The following is a 17,310-nucleotide window of genomic DNA, read 5'->3' on the forward strand; positions in this document are numbered from 1 at the left end:
GGAAATCTTGCAACCCATATGAAATTAACATTACTTAACTCCAACCCGAAAGCTACTTCTTCCATATCTTCTTTTGACAAGAAATACTCACTCCCAAAGGAGACAAAAACAGTTGAATTCTCATCTTTTGTTCCTAACCAATCCATGAGGTCCATATCGTCCGCGTCATTAGTGATTGGATCTTGTACTGGTGGACCAACTGGAACAACTTTCCAATTGCTCAATTCAAGGCAATAATCAATATATTTGGCTTCTATAGTTCTAGAAGTACTCATCAACACGATTTGCATATTTCCATCAACTAAAAGATCTCCATCATCAGGTTCTTTCTCATTATTAGATTTCGCCACCATTTCACTCAATCTTACTTGCTCAATTTTCCTGAGATAAATAGCAGGGAAAGGGAATTCAACCTCTGGTTTCCTCAGTATGTTGAAAAAATACGAAAACACAGATGCAGCCGAAGTTATAAGCTTAACTGCTGGAATGTTGTGTTCATTCGCGACACGTTCAGCCCATTGCTGCAATACGTCATAAATCACCAAATCAGGTTTCAGATTTTCCAAGATTTTCGAAAAGTTTGGTTTGGACATTTTCAGGGCTTTTTGAAGGATGTGATTGAGATTGGGTGGGAGACCATTAGTCGTATGGTAATGAGGAGGAAGTTCGGGTAATTCTGGTAAGTGAAGTTCGATAAGCTGAATCGAATCAGCATACTTTTCGGGGATTTTCTTGATGATGGATTTGAGATTTATCGGAGTTGAAATGAAGTAAATCAAGAACCCTCTGTCCGCGAGTTTCTTAGCTACGTTTAGAAATGGAGATATGTGTCCATAAGCCAAAAATGGGAACATCAATACCTTTAAAGTAGCCATTGTATTCTTAATTCTTGTTTTTCTATAGAGGGAAAGAAGGATGAAAGAGAAGCTCTTTGTGGAGTTGGTGACATTGGCTACCTTTATTTATTAAACGAAAATGTGATAAAAAGTTGACTACAAGTACCAATAAAGTTTAAATCTAAGATATTTAATTAAAGACAAAAGAATAGTTACCCCAAGTAGTAATTGGTAGCCATCTTTTATTTATAGAATCATTGGATGTAGACTTCTAGCCAAATTTAATGCAAAGTGACGACTTGTGTGATTGTTTGTTTTAGAAAATTTAGGCACATTTAAAGAAGGTGACTTTATAGGTAATAAAAACTTGTGTGGCTGTAAATTATTTCATTAAGGGTAAAATACATATTTTATAGTTAGATTGTTACTTTATATAGAAATGTGTCATTTTTTTTGGACTGACTAAAAAGGAAAGTGAGTCATATAAATTGGGACAGATGGAGTAGTTTATATTTAGGAAAAAGAAAATAGCTGATATTAGGAATGTAAAACTTGCGAAAAAGTGATAGTTCAAGTGTGTTTTTGATCATTATCTCTAAAAAGAACTATTTTTAGGTAAATTTGTAAAATAAATCTTGTATGTATAATTTTAGTTTTTTTTAAAAAAAATTGTGTAATACAAATTATATCACATAAACTGATACGAATTAAGTACGTAAAGAGTACATTGTAAATAGATTATTGGGTGCTCAACTTGGTTGTGAGCTAGTTGAGTACATGTTGTATATTATTTCATGGCTTTATTTATAGGGAAAATTGTGCATTATAGCAAATTATTAATTTAAAATAAATGATATGGCAATAGTTTTATTTAATTCTAATTCGTAGCAAATACTTTGTCATTCTCGCCTCTCTCCCCTGAATCTCGCTAGCCACTCTCAATTTCCTCCCTTGCCTCTCTCACTTTTATACAAACACAATTGTATAAAGCGAGAGAGACTGTATATACAAATACAATTTCTCCGTCTTATACACTTATAATTATACTAATACAAATCTTCTTCTACTCAGTTCTCTTTTGTCTTTCTCTCGCTTTATACATACACAAATTATACAAATACAACGTACAATTTGTGTTTGTGTAAAACGAGAGAGATTTGATAAACAAATACAAATGTTTAACTCGGTTCAATTGTATATTAACTCGATTTTGTTGTATACAAATTCAAATATTATGCAGATATACAAACACAATCATTGATACATATACATAGTAGTTACATATATACAATTATCTAACCGATATACATATACAATTCACCTCTCTCCACTCTTTGCCCTCTCTCGCTCGTCTCTCTCCTCTCTCTCCTAATCTCGCTTACCACTCTAACCTAACACAAGGAGCATATTCATATAAAAACACAATTTTCTTAGACATAAATGCCCGATTTATACAAATCGCCACGATTTTATACAAATCAGATATCTACGACCTATACAAATCAAATGTTCCATAGCAAATATAAGCCCAAATATCAAAATTGTAGCTATAAAATGCTAATATAATTTTTATGTTTGTTATTAGGGGTGTGCATTCGATTTTTCGGTTTGGTTTTGCACTATTCGATTTGGATTTTTCGGTTTTGGTTTTGTAAAAGTGTAACCCAATCTGATCCAAAATAAATTTGATTTGGTTTGATTTTCCTCTATTCGATCGGTTCGACTTTTTTCGGTTTGGTTATTCGGTTATGTCAATAATTAATAACATAACCAAAGTAATAATATTTAATCCCTTAAATATACTTTCTAATATAAAGTAAAACTTAAAATACAATACTTATAAGTATACCTATTATAGATATAATTCAAACATAAAATATAAGCATAATCTTCATGAAAGACAATAACCAAAAAGAGATAAAAGTGATTAACTCCAACTTAATTCTAAGTTATATATATATATATAACGGATCTATTAAGTATTAACGTGTCGTAATTGATTACGCACACATATTAAATTAGTCATAAAATACTATATTATTAAGAAAAAGACAAAAAGGTTGTGTCAATCTTATCTCTGGGGAATGACACTTATTTTCAGAAGATTAAAAAATGAGATAACCTCAGCACGGGGATTAGGGATCTTTCTAGAAATAAAAACTTCGAGAATGTAAATTATTTTTTGTGGTCTAGTTTGGTAGATAATAAAAAAATAATTGAAAATTTATTATCTTATATATTATTTCGAATCTTATGATTTTACCTTTAATAAAAATAATAATTGAAAACTAGATCGTTTTACACTGCATTTTCGTATTCAGTTTCTGAAATTCATGACCTGAATGTCTCAACAATACTGTGATATGCCCTATTTATAATACAATACTTTTTCAACTTTTATTTGTATTTTTCTTGCTCTTTCTTGAAGAAAGTAAATATAATTAGGGTCTGTTTGGAAAACCACCAGGTTATTGGAATTGGTGTAATTACTAGGGTAGTAATTATCAGCCTAGTAATTACACTGACATGTTTGGTTGTCATAGTGTAATTACACATGTCCTGTTTGGATGCCACAGTGTAATTACATATGTTCTGTTTGGATGCACAATTGCAAACATAAAATTATAATAAATTTTAAAATAAAAATTAATCATTTTAAATTTATACTAGACAAATAAGAAAATTTATAAATGACATTAAATTAAATATTTAAGATATATATTATTTTTGAAAATTATTAATTAATAAACATATTTACTGTAACTAATATTATGAAAAATAATTGATTTATATTTTTCAAATTAATATATTTCAATTGAATTTGATCGTAACAACTAAAAGTATGAAGTTTCTGCGAACAGTGAAATGCATGTTTGATAAAAAAAGAATAGTAATATATAAATAAAATATCATAAATTATTAAATGTTTGACAAAAATATAATCTATCAAGTCTAATTAAAAAATGACATCCAATGTAAATTCAATATTACTAAAACAAATGAAACCGAAACTATAACACAAGTAATAAATTCAAAACAAAAAATTTAACATAATACTCTTATAACAAATTTCAAAATAGCAATAAATATGATTTATTTTTATTTCTTCATAATAAAGAAAACGTAAGTCTATAACTTTACTTAACAATAAATTCTATTTTAATTTAAAAATTAAGAATACTAATAAAATTATGCTAATGAAAAAATAAACATGGCATAAAGAAATAGATAATACGAGAAAATTACATAGAATCACGTAAAGTAAGGTTGAAAGTAAGAATAAAATAAAATATAATAATAAAAAATAAAAAATAGACTTTTACAATTTTAAACTTGGTGTGCTGACAATAATATTATTTCTTTTTCAACTTTATACTCGGTGTGCACACAAGGTACAAATTTAACCTCGTTTGCTAATATATTTTTTTACTTCATTTTTTTTATGACTAGCTTTTTTTGGTATTTTAGTCATTATTTATATATATATATAAGTATAAATTATTCCTACTAGTTTATCTTATTTACTATTAAATTCTCCCACAATTCTAATTTATACGCATGCATACCTTTTAAATTTTGTTAGGACATCTCGCAATATGTGTATAAGCTATAAACAACGATTTTCTGCGAAACCCCGGTTCATATTTGCGTTAGCGCGTGTGATCCACCTCTGGATCGGATTTCGATGATTTTTTTTCGATCTAAATTAGATTTATAATTTTTAAAAAAAAATTAATTTTGGACACTGAAAATATTTTTTCTGTATTAATTACTGTTCTGAGAATATTATTTTTGTATTAAAATCTTATTTTCTAAGTGAAATTAGGTATTAATGATGATTTTCTCCTTGATTTGTTTTTGGAAAAATGAAAGTCAATATATTGTAGATGTAACTAAATTATTCTATTGATATATAAGTGTATCTAAAATAAGATCTAATATACATGTATGCAAAAGCATTTAATATGAATGCTTTCTTTTTGTTAGTTGCGAAACTTTTTTTTCAGAACCCAAGATACCTCGCAGCTGCGATAATCTCTGTCAAGGGCGGACCCACGTGGGTTCCAGGGTTCACCCGAACCCCTCGGCAAAAAATTACACGGTATATATAAGGTAAATTTTCTATATTTTTGTAGATATGTATATTTTGAACCCCTCAATGACAAAGAGAAACCGATGGTGCAGTGACAAATCCCCCTGAAATTAAGCTTCATCTTACCAGTTTGATTCCTTGTGATAGCATTTTCTTTTTTCTTTTTTTAGTTTCAATCTTTTTTAAAAAAAAAAAATCAGTTCTATTTTTCAAGTTTTTTTTAAAATTTTAAAAAACGTGCTAAAAATATGGTTTTAAACCCAAAAGAAATCAAGGGTCTCATTTCTAAAGACTTATTTACACGTTTATATTTTTATTTTTTCGAATCCCCTGAACGAAAATCCTGGGTCCGACACTGATCTCTGTCATAGCCTCTACCTTTAGAATGAACACTTTATGTGCATGACGGGGTAAACCCCCCTCTAGGTACTACATAGCTTGTAAACCACAGTAAACAAGCCTTATGCAATTGGCTCGATACATAAGGCATTGAGCGGGATCAATCCCAAGTCATTCATGTGGTGTAGTCTGTGAATGACCTCCCTCTAAACAGTGGCGGAGCTAGAAATTCTATTGAGGGGGTTCAAAAAAAAATTAATCACACTAATAATATCCATAAATAAACGGGTCGGGTCGGGTCAGATCATATATGAACGGATTGAATAACAAACAGATTGACAAAAAAATCCTTAGTTCAAATAATTTCTTACTATTACAACTTATCATAAGAAACAAATTTAAAGTACATATCTATAAAATGATAATAAAGTAGCACAACTCATTCAAAAATTCTACAAGTTCTTCAATTCCTTTAGAATTGTCTCCGGCTCCTGAAAGTGCAAATGGAGAGCAAGCACAAATTTAACATTAGAAAGACCGACAATAAACACAAATCAAAAGCAAAAACTCACAAAAATTCTTTTGGCACACTGCACATATAGAATTCTGAATTTTAAAAAAAACAAAAAAAAAAGAACTTACAGAGGTTGCCATCAATGGTCGAATCATGAATGGAGAATAGAATGAAATGATCCGCGGAGATCGGAGGACCACTAGCGACAGCGAGCAGCAACATCAAGCAGGAGCAGGCATCATGCAAGCAGCAAAACGAGAGGCAGTATTCTAGTTGAAAGAGAAGACTAGGAGGAAAAAATAGAATATTGAAATCCCTAGAAAAGAGAGGGTTTTTTATTTGTTGACTTTTCAATTAAAGATTTAAAATATAAAATTTTAGTCATTAATGAAATGTCATTGTTGTTCTATTTATTTTTAATAAAAACACTTAAAATTTAAGCCAGCAAAAACGCTTCTAAATTAGAAAAAAAAAGATTGCTGCTCGCTGGATTCGAACCCGCGACCAAGTCCACAAAACGCACTTTCTTGAACCCAGTTTACCATTGAGCTACTCCTTTGACATATGTTCAAGGGGTTCAATTTTAAATATATACACGTAAACAGAAAAATCGATCTTATATATACAATGTAATTTTTTTATCGAGGGGGTTCGGATGAACCCCCTCGACACACTGTACATCCGCCCCTGCCTCTAAACCAACTGAGTCATCTCGAAAGGACTAGTTGTGAAACTTTGTGTTTTGCGAATATGTAGTTCCATAAATAATATTGATGTATTTTACAAAGCATTTCTTGTTTCTCTTATTGTAAAAATCAACAACATATATACATTGAAATCTCAGGAAACTTATTTTTGTCCTTAATATTGTTTTCTCTTAATTATTTCTAATAAAGCCTCTCATTTTTTCTTCCTTCTTTCACTCTAAAAAAAAACATGAATTTTTGTTTTAGGAAAAAAGTTTCCATGGCTACACAAGTACCACCAAAGCATCGTAATGCTTTGAGGGTACTTATGTTTCCGTGGTTAGCTTATGGACATATCTCTCCATTCCTTGACTTAGCTAAGAAACTCGCGGACAGGGGATTCTCTGTCCGCATTTGTTCTACAATTATAAGTCGAGAAACTATAAATAAACAAATCCCTGAAAAATACTCTGCTTCAATTAAGATGGTTGAGCTTTGTTTACCAAAATTACCTAAACTTACGACGAATGAAATCCCAGTCGATATGGATCACATTGTTCTAAAAACACTCAAATTGTCCAAATCCAACTTCGCGAAAATCTTGAAAAATCTGAAACCTGATTTGGTTATTTACGACTTATTATTGCAATGGGCTGAAGGCGTAGCAAATGAACAGGGGATTCCAGCAATGAAATTCGTAGTTATGGGTGCAGCTGTGTTTTCATACTTTTATAATTCGATTAGAAAACCCGAGGTTGAATTCCCTTTTCAGGATATTTATCCTGGAAAAAATGAGCTGATGAAACTGAATGAATTGATTGCGAAATCTTCTAGAGAGGAAGAACATGATGATGTTGATGATCCTTTTGCTGAAGGAAATATACAAATTATGTTGATGAGTACCTCTAGAACTATAGAGGCTAAATATATTGATTATTTCACTAAATTGAGTAATTGGAAAGTTATTCCTGTTGGTCTACCAATAAAAAATCGCGTAACTAATGACGTGGATAACATGGAGGTTATTGATTGGCTAGGAACAAGAGATGAGAATTCAACTATTTTTGTGTCATTTGGGAATGAGTATTTCTTGTCAAAAGAAGAAATGGAAGAATTAGCTTTTGGGTTGGAGTTAAGTAATGTTAATTTCATATGGGTTGTAAGATTTCCAGAAAGGGGAAAAGCGAAATCTTGAAGATGTATTGCCAAAAGGTTTTCTTGAAAGAATTGGAGAAAGGGGAAGAGTTTTGGACAAATGTGTGTTACAATCAAGAATTTTGAATCATTCAAGTATTGGTGGATTTATAAGTCCTTGTGGTTGGCATAATGTAATTGAATGTTTAGATTTTGGGGTTCCTATAATAGCAATGCCTATACATCTTGATCAACCTATGAATGCTAAGTTGATGGTAGAATTGGGAGTCGCGGTGGAGATTGTTAGAGATGATGATGGGAAAATTTATAGAGAAGAAATCGCGGAAACTCTTAAAGGTGTCGTAACAAGGGGGAATTTGAGGGCAAAAGTTAGAGATGTCAGCAAAAATTTGAAATCTATAGGAAATGAAGAGATAGATGGAGCTGCTAAAGAGCTAATTCAACTTTGTAAGAAGTAGTAATAAGATGAGATTGATGTGGTAGAATTGTTTATTTTTATCACTTATTATGTATTCAAACACACATCGACATTGAGTTTTTTTTTCGGCTTTCCATCCAGTGTCAGATATCCACATCAGATCCCGATTAAATTTGGATTCCTAACAAAGGCGACTCCATACCCAAGGGTATTCGAACCCGAGACCTCTTGGTTAAGGATGGAGGAGTACTTACCACTCCACCACAACTCTTGTTAGTATCGACATTGAGTTTACTTACACGTACTTGTTATCGATTGAGAAAAAATATTTAGCCAACTCTGCATTGAGAAATTAACATAAATAATTGTTTACCTAAGAACAAATTAAAATAGACAATAAACATATACGTATATTATATTAGATTGAAGTTGTAAATATTCTACGTGACATGTTTAAAACTATAAAATTATATGATATTTTGATACATTATACACATCTTTAATATAAACCACAAATCCAAAAAAAATAAATTACTTTCTTAAATTTCTTGTCCAGACAAACTAAGAAATATCTTTCGATATTTAGTAACAATCTTTCTTTAATAACACATGCACGCGCGCACACACACAATAACCATGATGACTCAAACACTTCTTTTCTTAAAAGACCTTATAGAGCGCAAATACAAATCAATGGATATTTTCAATATAAATATCAAACACATAATGAAAATACAAATCAAATATTTTCAATACAAATATCAAACACACAATGAAAACCCAAAGAAAAACAATAAAGTAGACAATATCACAAGCATATGACCAACAAAAAAAAAAGGTACATGAATTAAAATAAATCAAAATGAATTCATGTTGTTGTTGCAAAGTGCAACCAACTCCTCCACCACTCCATCTATCTCTTCATCCCCTTTCATCTTCATCTTCTCACTCAATTTTTTAGTTTTCTTCCTCACACTTTCACCACTTTCTTCAATTACCACTTCCCATTTTCATCCTTCAATGCTTCAACTCCCATGCCAATATGTTCCACAATTGATTGGTTGGTCATGGTACATTGGCATTGCAATGATGGGCACACCAAATTTCATACTCTCCGTTAATGAACCCATCCACAATGACTCACAAATCCACCGATACTCATGTGTTGTAGAATTGTGGCTTGTGGATCCCATTTTTCCAAAACTACCCTTTCAAAAAACCCTTGTGGTAATACATCTTGAATACTTATTTTTTCATCTTGTGGACACCTAATAACCCAAATGAAGTTCAATTTAAGTTCAACAAATTCTATTGATTGAGAATATTCTTTTGTGACATTTTTCTTGATGGAACTTAGGTTTATTGGAGTGGAACATAAGTAAATATGGAAACTTTATTTGTGAGTTTTTTGGCTAGTTCTAAAAATGGACTTATGTGACCATGGGCTAGCCATGGTAACATAACTACATTAATGGTGTTTTTCTTCTCCTCCATATTTTATCAATTTATGTTTCTATGATATATATGGTTTTATGGATTGGTGAGTGAAAATATCTATATGATGGTAATCTATTTATAGTGTATTATTGCTTATTCTTAATTGTGAGCATGACTAACATGGTGTCCTAGATTATAAGAAATATATATAATAAACAAAAAGGATCGTGCAAGCATTACTCTCTCTGGGAATAGCTTTTATTTTAAGAGATTTAGTTTGTAAACTTATAAACGTATCTGAATTCGGATGGCAATGCGGCGGGGCGGTTTTAAGGTTGTGCAGGGCGGGAGGGATGGGGGGCGAGGCGGGTTGCGGGTCTATGCGGGTTCAAATTTAATTTTAATTTTCTACATTGTTATAAGAGTTATAGAACATTATTTATTAAGATAATTTCTTTAAATTTACTAAAATATTCAAGATAGTAATTGAAAATGATTCAATAAAAACTAATACGATTTCTCACATGATTCCCAATTGACCTTTAAAAATAAATTTTTAAGTTATTGTCTATTAACTCAATACAACTTTATGAGAAAATGAATTTATTTTTATAAAATTTATTTTTAGTATCAAACTGAATTAAAAAAGGTAAATATCCAAAAAAATTATATGGGGGTGGATTCATGCGGGGTGGGAGCGGATTGAAAAAGAAAAAAATTGTTATGCGGAGCGGGTTAAAATTTTTGCGGGTTGACCACCCATTGCAAAGTTCTTTTTTTACATGTTACATGTTTTGGTTTGATTTTACACGAAATTTAAAAATATAAAGAAGAATTTTTTAACTTATTATTAAAATAAATAGATACACATGTGATATTACAATTGATTTCCAACGTGGGTCATGTTACTGGTTTCCTTTTAATAATTGAAACATATTATTGCTTATTTTTAATTTCTTTGTTGTGAGCATGATTAATGTGGTGTATATTATTTTGATCTTATGACTCTTTCTTTATACGATAGTGTCTAAATCGTGATCGATTACTTAGGAAATATTATTAAAAAAAAAAAACAAACAAAATAAAATAAAATAATAATAATAAAATAAAATAAAATAATTAAAAAAAAAAAAAAGTTACTTAGGAAATATATAATTGTGCCAATATTCTTTCTTGGAATGGCTTTTATTTTAAAAGAGATGTAGTTTGTAAATTATTTCACGTATCTTAGTTTGACCGAATATAATTTTTTGTTAAGAAGTCTCATATCGGTAGACGGATGAGAAATTGGTCTCCGTATTTATGGACTTAGACAAACTTCTCCTCATGAGCTAGAGTTTGAGGTTGAGTTTTAGACGCAGATGTCATATCTTTACATGGTATCAAAGTCAGGTTCATCCCAATTTGTTGTGCACCGATGTTGGGCCCTCATCTATAAGTGTTCACGCTCCAGTTGAGGTCTGGGTGTGCGGGAAGTGCTAAGAAGTCCTACATCGATAGAGCGATAGAAAATTGGTCTCCTTATATGGACTTGGACAAACCTCCCCTCATGAGCTAGTTTTTGAGGTTGAGTTAGGCCCAAGTGTCATATCTTTACGATTTTTTACACTAAGATTTGATCCTAACTAGGGACCCGACTATTGACCCTGACCTGATGAAATTTGACTCGATGCCTGACTCTCGAACTCGTCTCCTAACCCAACCCTAACCTTATCGAGAAAGCAACTCTCAACCCTAATTCGATCTCGACTCTCAATCCTCAATCCTATATAATTATAACATTTTTGGGTTTAGTATTATAGTATTTTTCATATTATACATAAATGCTCTTGAGATTAAAAAAAAAATTCTAACCAAACACCACAGAATAAGAAAAACACTTGTATAAAATATTTTCTAGAAAAACATATTCGGCAGAGAACATTTTTTCATACCAAACACTTAGATTTGGAGAATTTGAGAAACTAACTAACTAAATACAAAATTCATTTTTGGTCCTTGATTGATTTCAAATTTTAACTTTGTTTCTATGATTAAGTACATTTGACTTTTAATTAATCCATGTGTAGAGTTTGGGCCAACACGAGATTCAATTACTTTTTAGAGAAAATCTTAGAAATAGCAAATATAATAGACATAATAAAGTTCTATTGCTATATTTTCCATAATTGCGCTTCTTAGCTATAGTTATGTTTACTATCGAGGCTGCAATTTGTATATCTATGTAGATTTGTATATTTTGCTTGTGAATATACCAATAGCTAGGATAAGTATATACATATTCTGTTCAATACTAATAAGTTAAATTTTATGAAGTTCATTGATTAGTATCCTATGACCTTACCCATTGTAGTATTAAGTACTCCAATAGAAAATTATACGGCATGAGTAGTTGAGTGACCTCAATCCCTCTTAACCGTTGTAGACATTGAAATTTTGTGGAACTTTACAATATGTGTTCAATTCGAATTGAGACTCTAGAAGGTGTGTTCAGTTTCAATTAGAATTTTTGGAGGCTACTCAACCCTAAACTCTAGTCCATATCTATATAAAGGGTACTAAATTTCGTTAAGAGACATCTCGAATATTCCGCAAATTGATGGAATATTCATATAAAGGTCAAATCTAAATCATCTCAGTTCGAGAAACATGTGTAACGGCCCTCAAATCATGGATAAATCTTAGGAGAATAGAATTAAAGGAGAAACAGAATTGTACCCACAATCTTTATCAATTGTACCCGCAATCTTTATCAGTTTTTCTTATTTTATTGTGAATGCAACTTATTTTCTGTCACTTTAAAATTTGTTGCAAACAAATTGGCACGCCCAGTGGGACCAAATTTGCCCTTCATCTCTTCTCTCATAAATCAAATCTAAAAAACTGAAGTTGCAAAGGTGGAAGAATGAGTACTTCAAGTCTCGTCTTTGAGTTTCATCGAGTCTACACTCCGACAAGCCTTGAAGCAGGGGCATTTGTAGACATTAAAATTTTGTGAGACTTTACAATACGTGTTCAATTCGAATTGAAACTCTAGAAGGTGTGTTTAGTTTCAATTAGAATTTTTGGAGGCTACTCAACCCTAAACCCTAGTTCATGCCTATATAAAGGCATCTCGAATATTCCGCAAACTGATGGAATATTCATATAGAGGTCAAATCTAAATTATCCTAGTTTGAGAAACACGCCACTAACGGCCCTAGAATCATGGATAAATCTTAGGAAAGTAGAATCAAGGGAGAAACAGAATTGTACTCGCAATCTTTATCAATAAAGTTATGTTCTTTTTACTTTATTGTGATTGCAATTTATTTTCTGTCACTTTAAAATTTGTTACAAACAACCGTAAAGTTATATATTTCAAGAAGCAAACTATTAGGTGAATTGAGACTAAACTCAAAATCAAAACTGAAAGTTTGAAATATTCAAACTGATTACACTAATTAATACCTTTTTAAAATATGAGTTAAATCTAATTGCTATTCATTTGTTGTTACAAAGTGCAACCAACTCCTCCACTACTCCATCTATCTCTTCATCCCCTTTCATATTCATTTTCTCACTCAATTCTTTAGTTTTCTTCCTCACACCTTCACCACTTTCTTCAATTACCACTTCCCTCATCACTTTTGCAATTTCTTCGCTTTGTAACTTCCCATTCTCATCCCTCAATGCTTCAACTCCCATACCAATATATTCCACAATCCTAGCATTCATTGGTTGGTCAATGTGCATTGGCATTGCAATTATAGGCACACCAAACTTCATACTTTCCATAACAGAACTCCATCCACAATGACTCACGAATCCACCAGTACTCCTGTGTTGTAGAATTGCGGCTTGTGGAGCCCATTTTTCCAAAACCATTCCTCTTTCCCCTACCCTTTCTAAAAATCCTTGTGGTAATACATCTTGAATACTATTTTTTTCACCTTGTGGAAACCTAATTACCCAAATGAAGTTTACTTTGCTAAACTCTAGCCCTTGTGCTACTTCATGCATTTCTTCCTTTGATAGAAAATACTCACTCCCAAATGACACAAACACACTTGAACATTTTTCTTTCTTGTCAAGCCACTGCATGATGATCTCCTCATGATCATGATCTTGATCAATGGAATCTTGAACTAGCGATCCAACAGGAACAATTTTCTTGGAAACTAATTTTGAGAGATAATCTATATATTTACCTTCGAAATCTCTAGAGGTTTTCACCAAAACAATATCACGAGATAGTCTAAGAGCATCATTGAATGGGTCCTTATAATTCTCATCTTTGGATTCTTCTAATGATTTCTTGATTTGAAGCATCTCATGTTCACGCAGGTAAATTTCAGGAAATGGAAATTTTTCTCCCGACTTATCAAACATGATGTGGAGTGCTAATAAAGCAACAATAGCCGCGCTAAAAGTGAGGAATTGTATGGCAGGAATGTTCATAGAGGACGCGAACTCAGCAGCCCATGGTTGATTGAAGTCATAAATGACTAAGTCTGGATTAAGAGTTTGTAATATTTTGGAAAAATTTGGAGAGGCGTTTTCGAATGCTTTTTTTAGGGTGTTCATGAGATGGGGAGGGAGGCCATTGGTGGTGTGGTAATGAGGAGGAAGATTTGGTAAAGATGGAAGATGAAGCTCAACTAATTCTATTGATTCACAATATTTTTTTGTGACATTTTTCTTGATGGAACTTAGGTTTATTGGAGTGGAACATAAGTAAATATGGAAATTTCTATTTGTGAGTTTTTTGGCTAGTTCTAAAAATGGACTTATGTGACCATGGGCTAGCCATGGTAACATAAGTATACTAATGGTGTTTTTCTTGGCCTCCATTAGTAAATAGTAACTATAAATCTCTTAATTTTTTTTCTTATGGCTCTAGTGAGTGTGTATATATATATATAGGATGATAATCTATCTATAGTATATATTCAACCGTTTAAATTATTATATTATTATTTCATGACTTTTCCTTATACGATTGTGTCATATTTAGTTGATTTGGTCACCCTCCAACCCTAGCTGAATGGTTAAAAAGTCATAATTACGTATATTTCATTTTGACATTTCAATTAAATTTATACACTAATTTTGATAAAGACGACGACCAATATATTCAAATATTTCGGCGCATGAAACTCACATGCACATAGTGCTGTAGGCGAATAAAACCACGACATGTGGCATATAGACTCAAATTTCTACTTGCGAGTTTCTTGGCTAGCTCTAGAAATGGACTAATATGAGTTGTGACCATGGGCTAGAGTCTAGACTGGGTAACGTTTTCTAGCTAGGGTTATATTAATCAGTGACGGAATTAAGCTTTTCATCAAAGGAGGTTAAATATAAAAAAGTAAGAAGTTGAAAAAATTGAAAGAGATTCAACATATATATATATATATATATATATATATATATATAATTTTTTATCGAAGGAGGTTCGAATGAACACCGACGCAATCTAACTCCGCCCCTTTCCATTGTTAATTATATCTATCTATATAGATCTCTCTCTTAAGTCTATGACTATTCTACAAAGTATATATATATATGATGATGATCTATTTATAGTATATATTTAACCGTTCAAATTTATTATTTCTCATCTTGGTCGTAATTGATTACGCATGAAATATATATTAAACTCGTGAAAATGAATTATATTACTATATAAGAAGAGTGAATAAGCACACTCTTCATTGGCCTATCACAAAGATGGCCCACCTACTTTTATACACTCCTCTTTCATTATATTTTAATTTTTTCCTTTTTAAATAGTACTAAAAAATAAATTTTAAATATTACAAATTCGATTAACTCTCAAAATTTTACGCGAATTCTATAATTAAGACGAAGGGAATAACATATATTATTTGAAAAATTACTATATAATTACTACTCTTCTTATATAGTAATATTTTAATTTTTTCCTTTTTAAATAGTACTAAAAAATAAATTTAAAATATTACAAATTCGATTAACTCTCAAAATTTTACGCGAATTGTATAATTAAGACGAAGGGAATAACATATATTATTTGAAAAATTACTATATAATTACTACTCTTCTTATATAGTAATATTTTAATTTTTTCCTTTTTAAATAGTACTAAAAAATAAATTTAAAATATTACAAATTCGATTAACTCTCAAAATTTTACGCGAATTGTATAATTAAGACGAAGGGAATAACATATATTATTTGAAAAATTACTATATAATTACTACTCTTCTTATATAGTAATATTTTAATTTTTTCCTTTTTAAATAGTACTAAAAAATAAATTTAAAATATTACAAATTCGATTAACTCTCAAAATTTTACGCGAATTGTATAATTAAGACGAAGGGAATAACATATATTATTTGAAAAATTACTATATAATTACTACTCTTCTTATATAGTAATATTTTAATTTTTTCCTTTTTAAATAGTACTAAAAAATAAATTTAAAATATTACAAATTCGATTAACTCTCAAAATTTTACGCGAATTGTATAATTAAGACGAAGGGAATAACATATATTATTTGAAAAATTACTATATAATTACTACTCTTCTTATATAGTAATATTTTAATTTTTTCCTTTTTAAATAGTACTAAAAAATAAATTTAAAATATTACAAATTCGATTAACTCTCAAAATTTTACGCGAATTCTATAATTAAGACGAAGGGAATAACATATATTATTTGAAAAATTACTATATAATTACTACTCTTCTTATATAGTAATATTTTAATTTTTTCCTTTTTAAATAGTACTAAAAAATAAATTTAAAATATTACAAATTCGATTAACTCTCAAAATTTTACGCGAATTCTATAATTAAGACGAAGGGAATAACATATATTATTTGAAAAATTACTATATAATTACTACTCTTCTTATATAGTAATATTTTAATTTTTTCCTTTTTAAATAGTACTAAAAAATAAATTTAAAATATTACAAATTCGATTAACTCTCAAAATTTTACGCGAATTCTATAATTAAGACGAAGGGAATAACATATATTATTTGAAAAATTACTATATAATTACTACTCTTCTTATATAGTAATATTTTAATTTTTTCCTTTTTAAATAGTACTAAAAAATAAATTTAAAATATTACAAATTCGATTAACTCTCAAAATTTTACGCGAATTCTATAATTAAGACGAAGGGAATAACATATATTATTTGAAAAATTACTATATAATTACTACTCTTCTTATATAGTAATATTTTTTAGTCAGTCCCAAAAGAATGTCACATTTCTATATTAAGTAACAATTTGATTATAAAATATTTATTTTACTCTTAATGAAATAATTTACAGTCATACAAATTTATATCATTCATTTTGGATCACAAGTTTTAAAAGTCTTTATTTCTTTTTTAAACTCCGTGGCGAATTAAACTACCTCACATAAAATGAGACGGAGGAAGTAATATATATTGGGCCCGCGCTGGCGCGGGAACCTAATAACTAGTATATTTATAAGAAAGAATAAAAGGATTGTGCCATCATTTTCTCTTTGAATGGCTTTTTAATTCTGACTTTAGAAAATATTTTACGTGTCCCAAATTGACCGCCGCAAAGCTCTTTTGATTTTATACGCAAAGAAGTTTAAAACTATTTAATCCTATATACCTAATACATGCGATTAGGGGTGTACAAAACCGAATCAAAAATCAAATCAAACCGTAAATTGAGTTAATTCGGAAAAAAAACTCAATTAGTGGTTTGGTTTGACTTGGTTTGGTACTGGAAAAAAAAAACCGACTATAGTTGGTTTGGTTTTAACTAAAAAAAACCAACCCGACATTATATATGTAATTTTAAA

The 17,310-nt window shown here is 30.2% G+C and overlaps 2 protein-coding genes and 1 pseudogene across 2 annotated transcripts; 1 reads left to right on the forward strand and 2 right to left on the reverse strand.

The window, feature by feature from the left end:
• Window positions 1-5: 5 nt before the first annotated feature.
• Window positions 6-942, reverse strand: LOC107063420 (beta-D-glucosyl crocetin beta-1,6-glucosyltransferase-like; the record flags this gene model as incomplete). The annotated part of the gene is made up of 1 exon (XM_015315294.1): window positions 6-942. A coding segment is annotated over exon 1 (870 nt), but the record flags the coding sequence as incomplete, so codon positions are not given.
• A 5,789-nt stretch (window positions 943-6,731) lies between these two features.
• LOC102594509 (beta-D-glucosyl crocetin beta-1,6-glucosyltransferase-like) lies at window positions 6,732-8,090 on the forward strand (annotated as a pseudogene).
• Window positions 8,091-12,874: 4,784 nt separating this feature from the next.
• On the reverse strand, window positions 12,875-14,353 carry LOC102594832 (beta-D-glucosyl crocetin beta-1,6-glucosyltransferase-like). Its single transcript, XM_006361377.2, has one exon. The coding sequence runs from the start codon at window positions 14,309-14,311 to the stop codon at window positions 12,962-12,964; it is 1,350 nt and encodes a 449-aa protein (XP_006361439.1). The 5' UTR covers window positions 14,312-14,353; the 3' UTR covers window positions 12,875-12,961.
• Window positions 14,354-17,310: the final 2,957 nt, after the last annotated feature.

The sequence above is a fragment of the Solanum tuberosum genome, unplaced genomic scaffold (genome assembly GCF_000226075.1).
Source record: "Solanum tuberosum cultivar DM 1-3 516 R44 unplaced genomic scaffold, SolTub_3.0 scf00354, whole genome shotgun sequence".
Lineage (NCBI taxonomy): Eukaryota > Viridiplantae > Streptophyta > Magnoliopsida > Solanales > Solanaceae > Solanum > Solanum tuberosum.

What these genes read in the sequence shown, in the direction of transcription:
- LOC102594832 (XM_006361377.2), bottom strand. Translation starts at nt 14,311, where the DNA reads ATGGAGGCCAAGAAAAACACCATTAGTATACTTATGTTACCATGGCTA.